Below are 23555 nucleotides of genomic sequence, written 5' to 3' on the forward strand. Positions count from 1 at the left end.
CCAGAACACTAAAATCACAGCAGAGTCTGGAGAACCCATAAACAAGGAGAAATATCAAAGACTTGTTGGAAGACTAATATACTTATGCCACACGAGACCAGATATATCATTTGCAGTGAGTGTAGTGAGTCGCTATATGCATGATCCGAGGGATGGACACTTGGAAGCAGCTCAAAGAATCTTGAGATACTTGAAGATATAAAAGGTGCTTCTATCTCTGTAACCCTAAGCTGAGAGAGTTCCTCCCTGCAGCCTCCTTCTACCTCAGGTTAGGCCCTCACCTCTGCCCACAAAAGCTTTAGGGAACGCCCGACCATAAATTATGAACAGGTTTGTCCGACAGCCTCGGTTTATTTCCTCTGGTTTCTCATAGGATGTGTCTCGTGTCCCGTGATTTTCCCAGTGGTGTCAGAAATCTCTAAGGCCAACATCATAAGTATCTTGTGGGGTTCTTGTTTCTGGCTTGATAAAAACAATCATAATAATATTCTAAACACTCTTGCTCCCGACCCTGTCGCCAATATCAGAAGAAGGTAGTCGAATTCCACTAAGTCCAAGATCACTGTTTAAAAAAATCGGCCGAGATGCCGATTTATCGTGAATCGGGTAGTAGATGATAAGATTTCAGCATATCGGCTGATTTATCGCCGATACCGATCTACGACCGACTTTTAGTAGCCGATATTTTGGCCGATTTTCAGTGAAATTTCACTTAAATTCATTATGGTCATCGATATTTCCGTCCTATAGTCTTGTAGAACTGTGCATTAGCTCAAATATTCCATTTTTATTGATTCAGATACAAGGAATGAAGGTATTATACTTTGGTTCAATGCTCCAATATTATTTTCACATAGCATATTATAGGAAATTTAGTGCCGAAAGTTAGGATTTACCAATAAAGTAAGCCGATAAATGGTCGACCGATAAAATCGATTAACCGGACGATAAACGATTAATCTCCATTTTGAGGTCGGCCGATATGTTAACGATTATAGATTTCTTGAACATTGTCCAAGATACCTTGCAGCAGAAAACGTGATTACGAGATATTAGGTGATCACACCATCCCTGCTCTTGGCCATTTATTATTATTATTAATTATTGGACTGTATCGGTTTACTCATTTACTATTAATTACTGAAAATCTGTAATGAGATAAGTTATAATTGCATATTTGAATGTTTCAGCATTTTGAATATATAGTTATCTATAGTATCTCCTATGTCGATCAATTCTTTTGCAGCTCTAGGACTCTCTTATAAATGTTCATCACAAATGTCGTATGTGTCAATTAGTCGATGGTGCCTGTAATTTTAATGAACTCATGATTCACATGAGCCCTCTTGTCTGACGACCAACCAATATGGCAACGTCGACGACCAACCAATATGGCATGTAGGCCTAAGGACAAAAAACCGCAATAACATCACACCAAATGCCAAGAAGAAAATCCAAACAACAACAATGGATCTAGCCCCAGACATAGGCGTACTACTACTATGGACAGAAGTAGCCTTGCCGTCTCTCTCGTCCCTACTCCGACTAGGCCGATAGAGAGGATGGGACGAGGAGGAGGGGAGCAGGTGACTCTAGAGGGTAAAATGAGTAGAGAGAGAAAGGGTGAGGAAAATAAGCGCCCTTCAGAGGTCGAGGGTTGAATGTTTGTTGCCATATATAACGAGAATTCGTGATAAAACAAGATTTTTAGACATAGTAAGACATCAGACGCGCATCGTTGTTGACAAACACACATATATTACATAATATAAAAACCCATCTAATCAATATTTTATTTATTATCCCGTAGCAACGCACGGGCATTCAACTAGTTTTTAATAAAGTATCAGTTCCACCCTAAAAAAAACTATTTGCTAGAAATATTCTTAGTTTGAAAATATTGCATTAAAATAGGCAATATGTAATCATGGGTGGGGTATATATGTATATAGTAGTCTTTGAGATTCTAGGTAGAATTTCCCAGCTAGGAATATTAGTGTTTTAAGGAGAAAACTCCACAAATGGCTTCAAGGGTGGAAAATACTTTCGAAGAATCCTTGGAATTATCAGAGAGAAGGAAACCAAAGTCAACATCAAACCTTGGAGAGGCGCGGCGGCATCTGGTTTGGACGACGCAGGGAGTTTTTTTTTCTGGAGAAATAGGATGATAGAGGGAGGCTGGTGTGGACTCTGGAGCTCGAAGGCTCCAAAAGCTTATTCATGGTCTGGCGGCCCATGATACCCAAGTGGCCTAGGAGCATATTTTACTTTGCCCATGATTTGCTTTAGAAATGGAGCTGAAACTGCATTAGAAGATCATAGCGATGGGATTATAAATTACCAAGAGAGCATCTAAAGATGGAAAACATAATACATCCCTAGATTGTTATGAAAATGATAGAAGATGTGGATTACAATCAAGTCATTCACCATCGTTCTTGTGCAAGACATCTGAGCACACCCACATGTTCCCGGGGACTTCAAATGAACACTATGGCATGTTCATACCAAATAGTAGTTTTACTATTCAACTGGATCATGTGGTTTTTTATATATGTCATATGTTAAGAACTATCCCAAGCGACCAAGTTACATTACATGCCCCTTGGATCAACCAAAGGGTGTGTTCACAAAAAAAGGATTTTTGGTGTAGTTAGAAAGTAATATTTGAGTTTGTTTGGTGTGGGGGGGGGGGGGGGGAGCTATTAGGGTTTAAAGGGGAAAACTCCATAGATGGCTTCAAGGCTGAAAAAGTAGCAGGTTAAAAAATCCTTCGAATTATCAAAGAGAAGACAACCAAAGTCAATATCAATCACCAAATAATTTAAATAAAAACTTGAAATAAGAGGGATTTTTTTAGTGCAAAAGAGGACACAAAAATCAAAACCTGATTTTTGGGCATTAGATTAACTCATGTGTAAGATGTTGCTTTCTTTCAGTTGAGGGATGATCCCTCTCAACTAAGTGATGACTAGCTAGTATCTCTCTGTCACATGTTTTCTAATATATTTTAGTTATCACATCAATTTAAGCATTAGTTGTTAGAGAATATATAAAGTGAATAATTACATAAAAAACTACTATTGACATGGAGTACATGGGAAAATATTTTTTCCCTATAGTTGGAGACGTTTGGTCTATGATGCCCGCTTCCTGCCTTTATCTTGTTTTCGAACCATATATGTTAGTTTTTTAAAAGGTCAAGACACACTCATTTCCAAAGCGTAAGTTCTATTTGTTTTGTCTTATGTGAAACTTTGCTTAAGTTTCGACAAGTTTATAGGGTAAGTATCAACATGTATGATACCAAATAAATGCATTAAAAACATAGTTCATAATGCATGTGTTGATATTGATTAGGAATTGTATCCATAACTTTTTTTCATGAACTTGATCAAACATTAATAAGTTTAATTTAAGACAAAATAAAGTTGACTTATATTATAGGAGGAAGGGGATAACTTTCATGACAAGTTCAATGGTCAACTTGCATATTATCATGTTTTTCCTAGACGCTAGAAAAAGGTGGTGGAATAAATCTGAAATGTCTATTGAGTTTGTTGTCCTCCAAACACTGAACGAGATAATATTTAGTCAAACTCGGCAACGATAATTTATAGTTTTGGACCAGCTTTGCAAATTCTAGTATATTTCCACAACTAAATCAACATATTTCATGGATTATCTTTATTTTGAATATCTATCACTAAAAGTGTAGTTCCACCGAACAAATATGAATGTGAATGTTGTTTTGTTTATAAATATTGTGGTTGGATTGTTGCCATATTTTAAATTTAAGACAAGGTTATCGAACAATGCATCTGATATTGGATAATTAGGGACATTTTACTAAATTGGAAAAAATATACAATTTTTTTGTATTATGTAGAGAAACATAATAAACAACCATCCCGTTTTATCGACGAGAAGGTCAACATTAATCTCCATCACTATGCTCACCATGGGCGGGCACACTTTGATTCATGGGTATTCAGCCAAATGCCCATTATTTTTAGCAAAAAGGATCATATACATATGTATGTACGTACATACGATAGATGTAGGCTGTGGCAGGGGCTCCGGTTTCTTGTCCAGGAGCATGTCTAGCACATATGCATCCAAGCAATTAACCAAACCAATTCCACAAATAGGGTCTATCCCATAGCATCTCCACCGAAACCACCAAACCATCTAGGCCAAGGCCCAAATGCAGCAGCAATTTAGTTCATTGATTCAATCCTTTGGCATTCTAGACTCCACCGATCCAGCGACCGAAGATGCTGAGTTCATGACTTAGTAGTCAGTAGCAAGAGAATTTGTGGTGGCTGCCAGGTGCCGGCGCTGTGACGCGATCGAGCAGGAGAACCTGGGGACGGGAGGCCGGAGCAGTAGGGGATTGTGGTGTGGGTTCTGTGAAACTGCAGAGTCGAGTCGCAAACACCCCTACGTTAATTTCTAAATTCTCACTGCTTATTTTTAGTTTGTAAACTAGTAAATCTTTAATCTAGATTAGTTATTCACTGATTGATCTTCCAATTTAGATTAGTTACCCTCACTGTAGTTTCTCTACTATTTTAAGATGATGTTGTTATGGAGATTCTTTTAACCTTCCTATTTAGCATCGAAATCATGTAATTTTCTATGTTGAGATGTTGGGGTCCTTGAATATTTCTATTTAGATCATGATTTATATGGAACAATGTTGCAATCATTGTGTTGTACTTTGTACTTTTGCAGTGAACAAACTTGAAACCTTCAGGCTGCATTGATTTTTTGTTTGATTTTGAAATACCCATTGCAAATATCTCATGCCCGCCCATGATGCTCACATTGGTTTTTAGCTTGTTTATCCAATATAAAATCGTATCAACTGTATTTTTCTATTACACTTAGAAAAGTAACCACATATAACTAGATCTAGGTACCAAAATCCGTATTTTTATTATACAGTTCTAACATCTAGCTTGCAAATATATCTCCACCAAATTTTAAACTAATTTTCAAATGAAAGTAACATCGGTCGTTTATTTTTTATACATTCCCTCTCGCAAGACATTTCATTAGATCGATTCCCAACTGAAAAAAATACAAGAATATGGTGTAACCCCATATTTTTAGCAATGTGTCACTTAGACCAGTAGTAGTGGATACTCGTGTGTTATGTCCATTTTAGTACCATCAAATATCTTGGCAGAGAATTCTAATGCACATGTTTTATCAAATATCTTAACAGAGATTTCTATAGTACACGGCTGTCAATCTTAGAGCTTGTAAAAATTCTAGAGGTTATAGTTTACCTTTGGAATCGCTCGTTTATTGGTTTTGTTTTCTTGGTCAAACATGTTTGCCTGGTTTTTATTTGGATTAAACAATTGATTGGCAGCTCGTGTGTGATATGTTGATTTCTAGAAGTTTTCTTCTGGAAGCTTAACAGCTATCATGGTATGTTTCAATGAGCAGCTCACATATCATCATTTCCGGGATGTTGAATCGGGTGGAAGCAACCTGAAATGTCCATTCATCTTGTTGTCCTCTTACAAATGAACGATACTATATTTACTCAAAATGACAGATCCTTTGTCAATCTTCCAATCGGGCACATCGAATTTGTTCAGTGATGTTATGCTTTCATAGTTTTAGACTAAACATCAAGGAACCACAAAAAAGTGGGAGGAGGATTTCAGAAATAAATATTCTTGGGATTTATTTTACTTACACATAAATTTTTGGGCAACATAGTACAATCCTAAAGCTTGAATATCAGTGCTATATGGAGGATTTCTGCCATTTGAATGCACAAGTTAGAGATATGAAGCGGTAAATGGCTCTGTGGGATATAAAAACACAGATGATTTGAGGATATCAAAGAAAAGAGACCAGCCAGGACTAGCCCTTGGTGGAATATTTTTATTATAGAAGAAGCCCACCCAGGTGAGATGCCAGAAATTCGATCCTGATAGGATTAGAATTTAGAACTCTGGTGAGCAGGGATGCACCATTGTGACCCAACCAGTGTACCACTAGGCCTCTGCCAAGTTCTCACCTGACTCAAGGACATTATTTCGTCGATGCCATGTACCTGCTATGAGAACTTCTCACCCACGAGGCATGATCACGATCATAACTGGCAAATAGCCAAATACGAGTAAACCAGTTGTAAACTAACATTAAAAGACCACTTTGTACCAAGCCGTTGATCCATTAAACAAGATATCAGATCCAAGAGAAAAGGCAGTCAAGAAATACAACATCTATACTTAAATTTCCTAAAGAGCTAACTGACTATGCAAAGACAGACGACAACAAAAGTTGTCCCACAGTCACCAGCCCAGTATCAAATTCTGCATTTACGATCTTCCTCTTTACGGCGATAAACACGAGGCCATGTCCCCCCTTTTACTTTATCCTGCTGTGCAAACTAATGGCATGTACACTTGTGTTGTTGCTAAACGACTGTGCTACGCTGTGTTGATCAGCAGAAGATTAGAACCAAATGTTCAACCTGGGAGCCCTGTGTATCACGAAGCATAGTTTACCATCCACTCGAGACTCTGCACGAAAAGATCGCATAGCACAACGGATGTTAGTTTTTTTTCGATAAAGGGAATATATTAATATCGAGGGATTTTAGTTGCTGTGGCACCACAAAGATTCAGCTACATCAATTTCTGTAAACGGTGAAGCGCACAATTCAGTAAATGGTGCAAATGCACATAATTTGAGTGAGGGAACAAACCATTAAACATTCAGGCAGATCGTCGTCCTTGTTCCTCATGTGAGTCTGCATTACGCGAATAGCGAGCGGTTAGGCGTGTTTCTGGTCTTTGCAAGGATCAGTACGTATTATCAGAATTCGGACGTGTAGCAGACACAAGGGAAATGTATAGCATCGGTGGAGGAGTTCAGTACATACCTCCATTACCTCCCTACAGGACAAGTCCTTGTTTGTGGCAAGGCAAGCAAGGGCTACCACCGATGCGGCCACGGTGGAGGGCCAGTAGGAGAGGTGCCTATGGTCCAGAAGGGAGAGAAAAGCCAGGTGTTTTGCCAGGTCCTTCACTTTGTCGTCTGCTTTTGCAGCCTTCAGATAGAACCTACAAAATTTGCAGAAGTGAACTGTTAGCTTCTCAGTTGCCCGAGAATGGCATAAGCAAGGATGGAGGAAGCTTGTCTTACCAGAGGAAATGGTGGACTGTTGTGACATAGCATTGGAAGTCGAGGACCTCCTGAACCAGCCACTCCATGGCGACGACCTCATTTCGGCTGTACATGTTGATTCCTACCGTGAAAGTGTTCTGCATGATGCTGAAAGAGATAACATTGTGAGATTCCTGGACAGAGACAATGATCAGGAAACAAATGTTGATCCCAGAGATAATAAACTCAATGATTCTGCAGTGCATTGTAAAGAGGTGGACTGCTAAAGAAGAATGGGTCATGCTATTCTGAGCTACTCTACTTTTTCTGCATAGTGCTGAGCGCCACATTTTTTTTTCTCCTTCAGACGTGGTCAAGAAGAAGAAAAGGTTCACTTGCATTCAAGCTAAAAAAAAGCTTCAACAAAAACCACAAAAATGATCTAACTTCTCCTGGAGAGTAATGTAAGCACGTTAAAACCAGAAATTGATTCAATAGGATTACTTGGGTAAAAGTAGATGGAACTCTTCAATCAGGTGGCTCTCACCAATCACTTGGGCTATTTTCTAAGTCACAACTCATCAACATTTCCTAATGTAAGTAGATAAATAACAAAATTTCAAGTACTAGCCATTATGTATGAGCTATTTTCTGGTCACATGGGATTCGTTAGATGGTAAACCAATGACAGTTATCAACAAGATAAAGGCATACCCTAAGTACTTGCTAAGGTCTATCACATGCCCAGTTACGTTATATTCTAATGATCTCTAGCAAACAGGAGAGAAAACGCATCATAGAAGAGGTTAAGTAGAATTTGACAATATTGTACTACAAACGTCTGAGGATAGAATAGGAAAGTACACAGAAAGTTTGATCTAGCGATCCATAACTTAGAGGATTCAAACGTTCAAACGAGGCCATCTCAAACCATATAACAAAAACCTGCAGTAGTACTCATACTGAAAGGAGGCATGAGAAAATATACCATTTACAAAATTTACTGAAACAGAATAAACTTCTAATACAAGGGGACTCAATACCTATTGTATGGTTGGTTCTCTTCGATGCGGGTAGCAAGAGTGACGCAGGCGATACCCAGCAACTGCAGATTCCTAGTGCCCTCTACGTATCCACGTGTCAAGAAGCGGTCCATCAGTCCAACTCCCATGAAACATGTCTCTGGCTGCAGCTCTCTCAAATCCACATACTACAAATTCATGCGAAACAGTTAGTATTGTTTTTTGCGAGTTGCAGTCGAAATTTTATTTGAAACGTTACAAGATTCTTTTCATTTTAACATCTATTTGCATATCTAAATCTTCAGGGGGAAAACATGGTGCATAGTCTGCTGACTGAATTCCCAGAAGTACTCTCTATTCTTAATGCAAATATCAAATGCGCACAGAAGCTTAGAATTGCATGGAAGGAACAAAAGGGGAATATACTGATAATGTACTCAACAGATGCATATCTAGATAGGTATGATGCAGGTATCCTAATTTCTACAATGTGCTTCCTAGACATGAAGGCCATACGACAATGAAGTCACAAATAGTTTACTGGGTAACTTTGCAGCATATCTGAATGAGATATTTATCCATTCCTTTTCAACCAGTGAATGTCAAAACAAACGCCATGCTGAAACATCCTCAAGATTAGTGACCAGACTCGTAATGCAAGTGCTTACATTGCTACAACAGTTTCAAAAACAATCTGGGGATCACTCTGCTCAACGAACAATATATGCTGAGCAATCTACTCAAGAGTTGCATATCTAGATAGTTATGATGCAGGCATCCTAATTGCTACAATGTGCCTCCTAGTAGACATGAATGCCATACGGCAATGAAATTGCAAATGGTTTACTGGATAGCTTTGCAGCATAACCGAACGAGATATTTTTCAAATTCTTTGCAAACACTAATGTGAAAATGTCAAAACAAACACCACGCCTAAACATCCTCAAAATTAATGACCAGAGTAATATTTTTCAAATTCTTTCAAACACTGAATGTGAAAAGGTCAAAACAAACACCATGCTTAAACATCCTCAAAATTAATGGCCAGAGTAAAGTCACCAAACTCGTAATATGCAAGTGCTCACATTGCTACAACAGTTTCGAAAAACAATATGGGGATCACTCTGCTCAACGAACAATGTATGCCGAGTTATCTACTCATAAGAATGTTGTAGTACGACAAAATCTTCGACAGTAAACAAGTTTCCCAGCAGAATTTAAGCAAGTACAATGCTAGATCTGCTGCCTGAACTCGCCCAACACAAAAATTACACCACAGATGAGCCTACTAATGCAGCCACACGGCTTCAGTGCTTTTAGAACAGATATCATTCAACAGCTGAATCGATATTGAATCTACAGTACTACTGCTACTACATGGATATTACCAGTACGATACCAACTCATGACTGATCCTGCAATGCGGCTTCCACCGCAAACTCAAATTGATCTAAAGTAGAATCGCGGTATAGATGTAGAATGCAGATCACAGGAGGAGTGGCATACGCTTACCTCCATGATCCAGTTCACCATGACAGCGCGCTGCATCAGGACGTCGCGGCCATGGTCGCCTGCCATGGAGCCGTACACCTCGCCGTAGTCGCACGCCATCACTCCGCGCCGTTCGCGCAGCCGGAACTGCTGGTAGCTCTCCTCGTCGTCCAGGTCCTCGAACCGCTTCCCCTGGCACAAACAAGGCACCTGATCGGGATCGAACACCGCACTGGCCCGATTTCCACCAAATTTGAGGGGAACTGTGCGGAACCGCTCACCTCTGGCATGGCGGCGTCGGGGACGGCGTGTGACTTGGGGTGCGGGCAGGGGATGAACTGCTGGGCGTAGTCGAGGAAGAAGGAGAAGGTGAGGGAGGGCGCGGCGTCGTCGTCGTCGTCCTCGTCGGCGTCGTCGTCGGAGGAGGAGTAAGGGGAGGTGAGGTCGATGAGGGGGGTGAGGGAGTCGAACGCGTCGCCGGGGCTGGGGGCGCTGAGGACCTCCTCCTCCGCGTCGGACTGCGTGAGCTCGCAGCAGGCCGAGGAGTAGTCCGTCGTGTCGGCGTCGTCGGCGAGGTGCTCGGGGCAGGCGAGGTCGGACTCGAGGACGGAGCCGAGGCAGGACGACTCGGAGGCCTCGACCTCCGCGGGCGCGGGGCGCGGCCTGGCGCCGCCGCCGATGATCTCGGAGCACTCGGAGGCCGCGGGGCGCGCCTCGGCCGCGTCCGCGTCCTGGCGCCGGGGCCTCTTGTCGGGGCGCTGCGCGTCGAGGGCGGTGGAGGAGGTGGTGGAGACGACCACGCTGCGGAAGGAGGAGGAGGCCGACGTGGAGGACTCCGCGGGCCGCTTCGCCCCCGCCGCCGCCGCCGCCGCCACGATCTGGGCCGGGAGCAGGGGAGCGGCCCCTCTCCGGCGGCGGTGGAGGTTGGAGCGCGGCCTCGTCGGCACCGGCGCGAGCATGGTGGGAGGCATGGCGTGGCGTGCGCGTGTGATCATGATGCGTGTGTCGCTACGGCTAGGTGAAGCGAGACCCGGGTGGGGAGGAAGGGGAATGAAGCGAGCCGGGCTCCTGCCGTGCCGAAGGAGGAGACTTCGATGACGTCACCTCTCGAAGCCCGACCAGTCCGTTTGAAATTTAAATTTAATGATGAGCTTGGTGGGGAAGGCACACCGGCTCCTAGCAGCGCCTGGTGCACATGCACCGCTCTCCAGTGGACCCCGCTCCCTGTGAGCACACGGTTCATGGTGTAGCCCGTGTGGGTCCCACGTTCTGGAAAAGAGAGAGACCCAGGATCTGCGAGAGGACCAGAAAAAATTGTTTAGCGCTCGATCAAGATATAGGGTGCAACATTTTTTTTTTTGAACAGGGGAAGGGACCCGAAGGTCCCAGGACTGGCATTAATAAACAAAATTATTACAATACTGCAGGAAAGACTAGAAAGAAAAGGAAATTACAACCATGTCCTTCCGATTTGCACAAAGGACCCTAGAATAAAATCCAAAACGCCATCGGGTCCTCATGCCCATCCCGACCTCGCCGGCGATGCAATTGCCACCATCGCCAGGCGCGTCCTTGCCGACAAATGGCAAGGTGAAGAGGGCCTCCCGCCGGAGGTTGAAGGAGGGGGCGAGGAACAGATCCGGCGAAGCTTGAAGGAGCCAGAGAAACAGCCGCGCCACCCAAGAAGCAAGCTGCAGGAGAGGTCGTCGCAGTAGCAGATGCAGAGATGAGGTCGCCAAAGCCAGTCAGAGAAGGAGCGAGGGAGATTTGCTGCTCCAGGATGCCCTTCCATCGATCTGCTAAGAACAACACCGACAAAGATCTCATCTTCGTTGCCGCCTCCATGGTGGCGATGAAGAAGAAGATCCAGGCCAGATCTGTCCAGATCGAAGGAGCTTTATTACTGGGGGGTGAGGAAGCGCCGCCGCCTTCCGCATCTGGCTCCTCCCATCGGAGCGCCGCGGACAGCAGCCACACCACCACCAGCCACCGGGAGCAGCTCGAGCTCCGGCGTGGCCATGCCCCCAAGGGCATATCGCCAGTCTCCACAGGGGTAACACTAAGAAAAACATTAGATCTAGACCTATACCTACACCTAGCTACTCCGGCGCCCTTCCCTGACCAGCTCCGGCCGGCTATTCCGGCGGAGGAGGCCCTGGAGCGGCCCGGCCACCGTCGGCTGACTCTCAAACCCTGTAGCAGCTAGAGAGGGGAGAAGGGGGGAAATGAGCGGTGGTATATAGGGTGCAACATGGAAAAGTCCCAGTTGAACTTAGGTGCACGTGAACCCAGGTGGGAAATGCATTTTCCAAATGTTAAAAAATTCTGAAATAAAAATAACGGGGTACGTATGCATGTTTCATGTGTGCATAGAAAGTTTTCGCGGAGAAACCAATTTTTATTTCAGAATCTAAAAAGGACAAAATACGTCACATATATACTGCTATATAGCCCTGCAAAATTTCACTTTTTTGCCGAGGCAAAATAAAAGGTTTTTTCATCACGAAACTCATGTCAAGGGCACATGTTTGAGATCATCTTTGCATTCATTTTGTGTTTCAATTTTTAAAACATGTTTTTACATCACAAACGCATTTTTGAAAAAGTGGGTTCACATGCACCCAGGTTCTGAAAAGCCAGTCTCGTGCAACATCACGAAATGTCTCTTTGGCACATGAGCTCCAGTGATCTCAGTATTTGAAAAATATATTTCTGTAATTCCAAAAAATCTGAAATTAAATGGGTACATATTTATAAATATTTTGAAGGTATTCTGTAAATTTCGGATGAAAATATCTTGTATTTTGAGTCATACGAAAAAGACAAATTTCTGACAAACATCTGAAGTTTCTATCCCTACAAATTTGTTATTTTTCCTGAGCTTAAAATACAAGGCAATTTCTACCAAAAATTTACACGAGTATTCAGAACATGTGTATGTATTTGTGGAATAAAATTTATGATTTTTTAAAACACATAAATACAATTTTTAAATATTACAAAAATCAGGAGAAGCAGAAATGCACTTTTGATCCAAGGTGTAGATGCTCCCTTTATTCAAAAAACAAATTTCAAAATTTCCGAAAATATGGGAACAAAATTGTGCTCATATATCTCCACATTCTACATGCGCACTTACAGTTTCATAACAAATTGACATTTTTCGTGGCCTGTGCAAAAAAGAAAAACAAATGCCTCTCAAAATGCTTTATTTTAGCACCAAATTTTTGTCTTTTTTGCACAAGACACATAACAATTTGGTTTTTCATGAAACAACTTTGTGAACACGTAAGATGTAGAGATGTATGCTCAACATTTTCTTTTCAAATATTTTGACATTATTTAATATGTTTAAAATGCATTTTAAATATAGGGAGCATACGCTCCCAGGAGCAAAAACACCATGTCCGTGCAGAAGTTATTCTTTTGCATATGCGCTAAAATGCCGCGCCAAAAACAACATTTTAACATAATTGCATACGTAATAGATCAAACACAATATATAAAAAACTGGAAATATAAATATATTGCAAAGTTCAACCCATATTTGGTACAACCAAATTTATTTAAAAACTAGACTACACTACTCGCAACCCCACACGAAGTCAGAGGAGCTCGGGGTTATCGACGACACTGACATAGGCATCCCCAATGGGTCTGTCAAAGATAGTACCCGGGATTTGCCGAAGGCCCACGACCCGAAGATTTATGAAGCCCGGAAGCCCAGCTAAGGAATAGTTTGGAAACATAGAATTGTAATAGGAATAATGGCTTGTAAATCTACGGGTTGAACTCAGAGAGTCTCCCGGAATATGTAACCGTGTGTAATACGAAACCCTCGGCTCCGCCTCCTATATAAGGGGGAGTCGAGGGGCGAAGAGGGGATCGATTTCATTGTCAACACAATCCTAGTTTCTTAATCGTCGAGTACTTTTCGACTGAAACCCTCGAGATCTACTTGCCCTCTACTTCCAACTAAACCCTAGTCTACAATCCGTAGGCATTGATAAGTTAATCCCTTGTCAGACACCGGAGCCGACGTCTAGTCGAAGGAGGAGGAAGAGTCGATGGTGATCGTCGATGGGTTGGCGCCATTCTTCTTCTCCTCCTTCCTCGCGGCCTTCTCCTCCTTCTTCCTCGTCGTCTGCTTCGCCCTCCTGGCCTCCCGGTCCGCCTTCTTCTCTGCCTTCTGTGCCACATTCACCTCTTCCTTCTAGGCGTAGAAGGCTTCCTCCGCGGCCACGTCCTCCGGGAAGCGCCGCGCCCACTCGAGGCGCATGCGTTCGTCCCGCTCGGCGATGATGAGGCACTGCTCGAGCTCGCGCTGGCGATGCCTCGCCTCGCGTGTGATGGCCGGCGGCGGCGACGCAAGGGTTCCTGCCTGCTGCCATGTCCAGACGTCGTTGAAGTTCATCGATCGGCAGGAGTGGCCGAGGCGCTAGGCGACCACGCTGTACGCGTGCGCCGCCTCGTGCACCGTCTTGAATGTCCCGAGCCCGATGCGCTCGTCACCGCTCCGGATCTCGGCGTAGAAGGTCCCGTTCGGACGTGTGCGGACGCCGCGGTAGCCTGGGCTCGAGCGGCGGCGGGGGCATCACGACAGCGTGGAGGCGGAGCGGCGCGCGAGCGAGCTGGAGGACAGCGGGAGTGACGCGCGGAGCGAGGTGGAGAGCGAAGCGACGCACGTATGAAAGTTCTGATGGTTTGTTGTGCGCGCGCCGCATTTTATATCGCACGTTGGAAGCGGCGCGACAACTTTGGCGCGTAGAATAGCGCGATAGCGCACATGGTAAAAGATTCTTTTCCCGCGCCGGTTTGGCGCCTCCGCTGGAGGAGCGCGGGAGTGTTCGCGCGTGCTAAATTTCGGTAAAACGCGATAGCGCGTCGTTTCGCACAACTGTTGGAGATGATCTTAGGATCTCGTGGAATGTCCGTCCTGGGATTACGAGCACATAGACACGCCAAGGGTCTCGCCTGCATGGCAAGACATGTCGCGGTGTCATTCTACGGTGGAAAAATCCCCGAAGTCAGAATCCCTGAAATTGGCACTCTGAACTCTATGATCCTGGTCTATTTAGAACCCTAAGTTAGATTAGGCTGAAAAATGCTGACGTGGCCGGGATTAGTGTTAGAGGAGGGCCAGGGAGATAGTCACTTAACGATTACATGTGGCTTGAACGAGCCTAGTGTTTCCTTGCGCGGGCGGCGGTGGAGGCAAAAGCAGAGCGCGACAATGGTGGTGGAGAATGTCGTTGGGAGCTTCTTCCGCGCCTAGCTTCCGTGCAGCTTTAGGTAGGAGAGGAACAGAAGGGAGGTCACTAATGATGTATCGCCAGAATCCGATGGCGTATGAGCCAGTGAAGCTCTGCAAGTGCAATCCGCCGATGAAGGCTCCTAGATGGATTCCATGGAGCATCCTGAACCGAGGAGGGATTACGCATGCGTCGATGCGTTGGTGAGTTATTCATTGTGTCCACCCCCATTTCCCCCTCATTTTCTCTGATTAATTCCATTTATATTGGCCAAATTGTGTAGAACAGCCATAGTTGTGGGTATGTTGAATGGCATGATCCGTCATTGCTAGAGTTCTAGAGTGAGCTGCTTGGTGACTTGTGTGATGAAGTGTGGAGGCTATGCACTGTGCAACATGCCGCTCCTCAGGCTGTTGAAGAGGCAAGAGATGCAGGAACAAAGCCCAGGCTTCAGGATCTGCAAGATCTGCTAAAAGAGAAGACCGAGGAGATAGCAGCTATCAACAGAAAATATAAAAAACAGATGTTAGCTTTTGTTGTATTTGTGTTTGGTTTACTGGTAGGGAAGATGTTCATGCAGTGAACAAGTGTCAATGTAGTAGTGTCATGTCTAGATGATGTTGTGACTGTAGTACTCCCATGTTTGTAAGCAATGCACTCCTGTTTCTTGGGTATTGGAGACAAGATGCTCTTATGTTGCTATTTGGGGGACGCGGCTGGAGATGCTCTTATGTTGCTATTTTCTTGGGTATTGAAGACAAATATTTCTTATATGGTACTCTCTCTGGTCTCTCTGGTCGGTCTGGCAAATGTTTCTTGGGTATTGGAGACAAGATGGACCTGTTGAGATTTCCGGTTTGGTACTGTTCTTAAAACTCACATTGAAGAAGTCATGGTTGGTTATATGTTATCTCAGCTATAATCTCTGAATTTATGAGGATGTAGTTTTATTTGCCTTTTCTTTGTTATATGGTGCACGGTGATTGCGGTGAAACAATTTACTACGTTTTTAGGTTTGTTGTGCAGTTAACTATTAAGATTACCTTGTCTACTTGGTGTTATTTTGATAACACAAAACAGAACACATATGGGACTAGGTTTCCCTTAGAAATGCTATGATTTTAGGACTGTTATTGATTTGAATGGATGATGAATTATGCTGCTATTTTCTTGGGTATTCGAGAAAAATATTTCTTATATGGTACTCTCTCGGTCTCTCTGGTCGGTCTGGCAAATATTACTATTATTTGGTTCAATGTTAGAGCCAAACTTTCAAAACTTTTACTACAAGTATCTTTACAAATATTTAGATTGGGTGGTTGCAAATCATGTTTGATTTTTTGTTGAAAGTACTTCCGCAACATATGACCTTTTGGATTTTCTACATATATTGAAATAAATCTGGAGTCAAAGTAAAATTCTACATATATCTTCACAATTTTTTTCTACATGTACATGCAATAAGTTATCTGATTACGAAAGAAGACCTATACTTTTTTAGATCTAGTAAGAAGCAGAGTTCTACTCCTGGCAACTAAGAGAATTACAAACTTAACCAGCTCCTCCTTCACCATGAAAAGGACTGAGGCGGCAAAAACACTCTGTACAATCTTTGTACCCATTCCTTTGTAAAATCCATGCAATCCCTCGTACCGAATCATCTTCAGTATCGCATCTATTGTACCTGTTAAATACAGATAGCCAGTCTTACATTACTCTCGAACTTAAATGAGACGATTAGATGCATATGACATGAAACAAAGAGGCAGACGATCATGCACTATTAGAGCACACCTGTTCAGAAAATCATTAAAAAAATGTACTACTTCTGTCCATAAAGGATGTCGAAAGTTTGTTTAAATTTAGATGTATCTAGACACTCTTTAGTGTACAGATACATCCGAATTTAGGTAAAATTTTGACATCCTTTTATGGACGGAGGGAGTAACATGTTTTGGTTTAAAAAGTTAAGACTTACCGGTGTATCTTGACGTGGCATTCCTGCCTATTTCTTGTTTTGCTTGCAACCTAGACTGCAAGGGATAAGATACATGATCAGAAAAGATTGAACAAAACTGATGTTAAAGTAAACCCTTTTTTGCACAGTACCCAGATTAGTCTGTGTAGTTGCATGCATGCCTGATTGTCTTTAGGTGTGCATTGGTGCAACTAGTCATTTATGATGCTATGCATCAGAGAGAAACCAGATAGTGAGCCTACTGAGGGGCTATTTGTGCAACACTGCACTGCAGGAGATAAAAGTACTACTCCCTCTGTACCGAATTATTAAACGTTCTGATTTTCTCTAGGTTACTAGAACGGTGAGCTATACAGTGTGCTAGAGCGTCTTATAATTCGTCACAGGGGAGTAGTGGAAGATATATTTTATGACATAGGTGGGTGAAACGGAGTACAGAAGTGGAAGAGGGACGACTTGCATCAGAGTCAATTGGCGAACTATAATCCAATTGTCTCTTCTGGGTAAGTTCACAAATACAATATGTTTCAGATTTTCCTAAACTTTCAAAATCAGCACGATTTTATACCACAATTCTGATTTATTCAAAAGGGTTTCAGATAAGTATGTGCAAAGTATGTGTCGGGTACACGCATTAGTGCTAAAACTTTGCAGGTGATAAGGTAATTAAAACTCAAAAGTAGTCTCTAAAATCAAATTTACCTTAACCACTAGCAATGGGTATGTCACAACAGTAGCTCCCAGTTTTGCCATTGCGCCTAATAAGAATACCTGCTCAAGAGAAAATACTGAGAATGAAACATAGAAATATATTTAGAAAAATCCATGTGGTTGTACTGTTATTTAGCTTTGGATCTAAAATACAAACAAACAAAAATCTGGGATATGAAACATGACTTACTGAAATAATTAATTGTCTAACTGCAATAACAGATACACAAATGTATCTGTACCCAAAAAGGGCCAACAAATATACAAATAATAAGAATCATTCCTCCCTGAATGTCACTGCACATGCTAAATTTTACAACATGCAGCATATAACTAACAAGAGTATCTAACATGTCCTAGCACTTTGTTTTCTTACACGGTAATGTGACTAAATGGTCTTGCTTTCTCAAATAATCACAATAAGTGTGTTGAAATACAATCATGTAATGGAATATGCTACAATTGCAGATACATGATCAGAGGTAATTCAAGTACTCCCTCCGGTCTGATTAAATCGACACGGAGTTCTGAAGAGATCGAGTACGGAGTGCGTTGCACCCATGTCAATGAAAACGGACCGTAGGTAGTAATAACCAATGAAGAATATTTATTACATGAAGCATCTTCTCTAGAATATTGATAAGAGAAATATAAACCTGCACTTGGTATGGATACGAGGTATAAAGAGTTTCTAGGAAGACATACACATGCAAATTTTAAACACACAAAAACATAGCTTCTACGAAGATAGTCTTTTGACAAATGTTCGCAAATACAGAGACATGAGCTATATACAAACAGTCCTTACCTCCATAGCAGTGATGTTCTTCTTGGGTAGTTGCTTTGCCCTCTTTGATCGAAGACGCTTTGAGAGTGTTTCAAATATCATAAACTGAATTGATGGATTACAAACCTGACAGTTTACATGGTTCAACATTTGGAGTTACATATATATGCACTACCTAGTAGTTCTGATGTTCTTGAAACATATAACTAACCATGATTAGTGTTGGAACAAGTCCTTTCCAGAATCCACGTATGCCGGATTCACGATAGACCTCCCGAACCTGCTTAACACTGATAGTAGTAAGTACGATCATGTCTGGTAACTTCATTTGAGAAATAGAAAGCTAATTAATTAGAAATACTGGACAGTGGACAGCGGAAACTGCAGTGTTCAGATGCGTCATCATTATTCATTATTGTTCGAACATATGCATGCAAGTTTCCGCAGATGATACTTATAATATAATGTGCAGTAATTAAACATGCAAATGTAAAGTGATCGAAGAATATATTCGAGCCTAATATTTGGTGGAGTGAATCAACATGCATGCTCGACCTATCTGGTGCTTCTAGGCTCTGTAGATAAATTGTATGCGACTTGGAGTTTAAAGGCGACAGCTCCAGCAAAAATATCATGAATATTCTCTTCAAAAAAGATATGTGAGCTGTGCCCTCACCCTCAGAAATGACATTTTTATTATCTATATTCAGCATTACAGGAATCAGATTCAAGAACTAGAGGAAAGGATGCTCACCGCTTGAATTGTGCCATATGGGTGAGGTTTTTCAGAATCAAGTTTAGCTAACCTATCCTTAAGAATTGAAACATCCACTGAATTAGCCCTAGATATTTCCTTCAGCAAAAGCTCCCTCTTGGACTCTATCATCTTCCTTTCTGCCTGTGTATGTGTCTGGAAAGTAGGGGGATAAAGTTATCTACTGATTTTCTGCAGTAAATTCATCCGATATAAAATAGTATTTCATATAGAATAGCATATAAGCGTATTGGAAATACTATGCACGATATTTTTTTGAGAAACCTTTGCACAGTTCTTCATGTTAGTGGTTGTATTGCTGGTACACACATGGTAATGACATACCTTATGCACTTCCAAGTAATTTCACAAAAGGATGACGACCATTGTGTTTAAGAGAACCAGCCACAAGGATTATTTGTCGACATCAAAGACAGAGGCAGTACGCTGTAGACATACTGAGAGCAAAGGCAACCGCAACACTGCCTGACTTCACTAGGATGTAACGGGAACTAATGCTAGCCCTCTATAAAGTCTCACTAATCCTGTTTCTAACCTAGTGCTCTTTCTGTAACTTTTTTCTTCAATGAAATTGCAATATTCCCATGCTGATGTTTCTTAATCGTGATATTATCAAAGGGAGATCATTTAACAGATAATACCTGCATACGTGTCACAAGAACCCATATTGGAATTGTAAGAAGAACATTGATCGACCTGAAACAAATAATGGTTTCTATGAGCATGCCTGAAGATCAATACCTCATGCAATTTAGTATTTTTTATTGACAGGGATGCTTCAGTTTGACCAATGAAACTAAAGATAGCTGCCAAGAACTGAAACAAGATGAACCAACATTTATGATTAATTTAAAGGTGGATAATCCAAACAGATATGACATGGATGAAAGGACTGGCGTGCTGGTAATGGAACTAGATGACTGCAATAGTTTGGGAGACAGAACCCCGTTATCCATATGGACTATTCCTATTATTTAGTAGCTTAAATGTTTATGTTGTTAGGTATAACTTTCCATAATATTTTCCCCTACAACTAATACACTAAATAAAAAAATCATTGAGACGTTGAATCTGTCAATAATTCACTGTTATATCCAATTAAACAGCTATGAAGGAGTTAGAAATGCAGAGATGATTGAGTTTGGTGAATTATGATCCACCAGAACAGAAACAGCTTGGCTGGAAGGACCACAAGCTTACAACTCGATGTGAATCATTGCTTCAGTCAGTCACAGCTGCCCATACATTATAATCAATTGATTCTTTATCATCTCTTATCCACTTTTGCAAATGATTTCAAGTTTCAACATTCCATGAACATGTTCATGTCATATTCAAAGCTTCCACAAGCACAATTATTTGGCACGAGTCTTTGTTGGATTATATTCGCGCTGCCGGAATGCCCTCTCAGACAAACAGCAATGGACAACTGGGCAGCCCATTCAGCAGTACTTGTTCGTTCTCATTTCAAAGAAAACAAGTGCTTGATGGGTTGAACTGCCGTGCAAGTACACAACTTACCCAGCAATAGCTGCAATAACAAGCCAAGAAAATATCCCAACGGTGCCATCCCCTAGGCCCTTCTTTCCCCGAGCAGCTGCCACATTTTCCACCTTGTTCTTGAGAAGCTGGTAGAAGTAGTAATAGATTCCCTGCAAACCAAAAAACATTAAACCGGACTATTTAGATTGAATTGCCCAAGTGCCAATGTACTGTGACAAACAACATCATCATAGATTCATAGGTCCATGATTCTTAGAGAATAAACGTCCAGCAGTTAGAGAAACAGAGCAAGCATGCAAAGCCAGTGGAGTTTTACCTGCGAGGCAGCCGTGCCAATAAGCGAGGGTTTGAGGCCGCTGTACAACCCGCCCCAGCCTTCCGTTTTCACCAGCTGCAGTTACTTTGGTTCCGCAATTAACCATAACCATTAGGGCATTAGCAGCTGCCTGCAACTAGGAACGAACCAGAAGCATACGAGGAACCACCTGGAGCATCTGGAAGAGGGTGGAAGCGTCACTGCCGGACTTCTTCTTCTTCGCTGTCCTCTCAGTCTGCTGCCTGGTGTTCACCTGTAATCAGGCAGCGTAGGGAGCAGCTGAGTGGAGGGGTTAGTGGGGAATTGGTTATATGGGAGGGGAGAGGTTCATACGGTCTGGAGGGGGTAGGTGATGATCTGGGCGATGATACCGGCGCCGGCGCCGGCCAGGCCGCTCACCACCGCGCTCGACATGCTCCAACCTAAACAATCGGGGTGGAATCAGCGCGCAGTACAGCTCAATTGAAGTAGAGTACATCAGATTGCTCTGAGCTAATCGGGAGAGTGTCCGAAACCGAAAAATCACCTTGCTAGTCCGCTGCTGCTTGTTCGGTGGAGCCAGCCGCCGGAGGCGTCCACCGCTGCGCCGAGCTGCCGCGGCTGCGCGAGGTGGGCTGCCGGTGCGCGTTGTGCGGAGCCCGGATGCGGACTGGGGGAGTGAGGTGGGGGAAGAGGAGGTCGAATTGGTTGCCACTGGCGGACGACGGCAGGAGGGTGTGTTCCGCGATTTTTCACATTTCGCTTTCTTTCGCGGGATTAGGGGTGTGCTCGGTTTCAGAACCGGAGATAATGGGGGGAGATTGAAAGTGGATGTAGCCCATGTATGGATGCAAATGGACACGGACGTCCGTGGAGCCTGTTTGTCCGTGTCCGTCAAAATAGCTAAACGGCCATACGGACAGGCCGTGTATTTGATACGGACTCTACGGATACCGTCCGCAGAGCCTGCCAGGCTCGGCTCTCCTGCAAAACAAAAACAAAAAATAGGAAGAGCTACTAGTATACGAACGAAAGACGAAACAGATCGAGGAAACAGAGTTCGCCATTGCTAGGCCGCTGATCTCCTTTGTGCCGCTGAGGAGCTCCTCGCAGGGTCTCAGAAGGTATCCGCCGCCGAGCGCCTGGCCTCCGGCCGCCGCCGGATTCCCTGCTCGTCGGCGTCATGCCCCTTTGACCCGAGCGCCCCCTCGCCTCGGTGGTGCTCCTCGCGCACGCCATGGCCGACCTGGCCTGGCACGCTCTCGCCCGCCGCCGCCGCGAGCGCTGCTACCTGCTCGACTACGCCTGCCACAAGCCCTCCGACGACCTGCTCGAGGAGTGCGCGACCCCCTACGACGCGCTCGACGAGATGGACGCCTTCTTCGACGACGCCGTCCGGGTCGTCCTCGCCAAGGCTGGCGTCTCCCCACGCGACGTCGACCTGCTAATCCTGCTCACCAACGACCTGGTCTTCAGGTCCCGGGCCAAGATGGAGCTCTGCTGCCTCGTGCGTGCGCACATAGGCGCCTACGACGACACGCACGCCGCCGCCGTCCACCGTGAGGACGCCGACGGCCACCTCGGCTCAGCCTCAGCAAGGACTTCCCCAAGGCCGCCGTGCGCGCGTTCGAGGGCCCCAAGATCAGCTTCAAGACTCGGGTCGACCACTTCTGCCTCCACCCCGGCGGGACGGCCGTCATCGATGCCGTCAGGAAGAACCTCGGCCTCTGTCCGTGTATAACCAGCGGAAGTCCACGGACAGGTGAACTAATTTACACGGACATCACGGACAGCTGAATAATTTTAAACGACTTGAGCAAATGACGCTACGGATATCACGGACGTGTCCGTCTACATACTGAAGCCCATGTGTGGTTTTGGTAATTAATGATAATCCCTATGGACTAATGTTTATATTGAGTTATATTTGTAGGAGTTGTCCATAGGCAATGCTTGAACCATATGTTGGCTTCAAGATTGTAATAAAAAGAAATTGATGAAAAATATCAAGTGTCAAGTATGTCTTGAAGGTGAAGTGAGCCCTCAAAGTTAACTTCAAGACATCAACATGATGAAGAAATGAAGTGCAAGTTCAAGATGAGCCACCTCAAAGAGATCATTTGCTTGAATCTTGACATCAATATGATGACCATGGATATGTGAAGATGCGCCGAAGAAAAATCTCTCCCATGGTGGATTATGGGGGAGCAATCCACAAGACTTCGTCATGCAAGCACTATCAAGAAAGGTGTTCCATCTTGTTACGGTCAAGATCGTCATCATCGAGCTCAAGAGGAATGCACAAGTTTAGTTGTCGTACTATCGAGATGGCTCTCGAGTGAGTAGCTCAATCGTATCCTTCAGAGAGCTCAAACCTTTGCATCCTTGCATCATCTTTCTTGGTTGTTATTTGGATCTTATCCATGAGATGTCTTAGAGCTTGTGCTTATTCTCATGACAAGCTCTAGTTCACCAAGAATGGTTTTTGGACGAGAAACTTGTTGCATTTTCGAGGTTGGAGGTTGTACCGGTTTGTCTTTTATAGATATGTTAAACCTTTTATTATTTTTTTCTATTCTCCCTGGCTGGACTATGATGGTTCAC

General features: G+C 43.4%; 3 protein-coding genes across 4 annotated transcripts; 1 reads left to right on the forward strand and 2 right to left on the reverse strand.

Moving 5' to 3' along the window:
* Positions 1-6025: 6025 nt before the first annotated feature.
* Positions 6026-22955, forward strand: LOC127296233 (uncharacterized). Its single transcript, XM_051326268.2, has 2 exons — positions 6026-6035; positions 22025-22955. The coding sequence occupies exon 2, from the start codon at positions 22189-22191 to the stop codon at positions 22690-22692; it is 504 nt and encodes a 167-aa protein (XP_051182228.1). The 5' UTR covers positions 6026-6035; positions 22025-22188; the 3' UTR covers positions 22693-22955.
* On the reverse strand, positions 6147-10757 carry LOC127296230 (cyclin-SDS-like). Of its 2 annotated transcripts, none has more exons than XM_051326266.2 (7): positions 9932-10757; positions 9672-9842; positions 8181-8347; positions 7177-7305; positions 6914-7094; positions 6737-6781; positions 6147-6551 (listed from the first exon to the last, which is right to left on the reverse strand). In XM_051326266.2, the coding sequence occupies exons 1-7, from the start codon at positions 10643-10645 to the stop codon at positions 6519-6521; spliced, it is 1440 nt and encodes a 479-aa protein (XP_051182226.1). In that variant the 5' UTR covers positions 10646-10757; the 3' UTR covers positions 6147-6518. The 2 variants fall into 2 exon arrangements, with proteins under 2 accessions (XP_051182226.1, XP_051182225.1); XM_051326265.2 differs by having other exon boundaries at positions 9672-9860.
* Positions 16305-21743, reverse strand: LOC127296231 (peroxisomal nicotinamide adenine dinucleotide carrier). Its single transcript, XM_051326267.2, has 12 exons — positions 21499-21743; positions 21306-21394; positions 21142-21225; positions 20973-21047; positions 20675-20805; positions 19795-19849; positions 19133-19288; positions 18590-18658; positions 18400-18504; positions 17583-17651; positions 16881-16935; positions 16305-16586 (listed from the first exon to the last, which is right to left on the reverse strand). Exons 2-12 carry the CDS (start codon positions 21384-21386, stop codon positions 16390-16392), a joined length of 1077 nt encoding a protein of 358 aa, XP_051182227.1. The 5' UTR covers positions 21387-21394; positions 21499-21743; the 3' UTR covers positions 16305-16389.
* Positions 22956-23555: the final 600 nt, after the last annotated feature.

Source organism: Lolium perenne, chromosome 4 (genome assembly GCF_019359855.2).
Source record: "Lolium perenne isolate Kyuss_39 chromosome 4, Kyuss_2.0, whole genome shotgun sequence".
In the NCBI taxonomy this organism is placed as follows: Eukaryota; Viridiplantae; Streptophyta; class Magnoliopsida; order Poales; family Poaceae; genus Lolium; species Lolium perenne.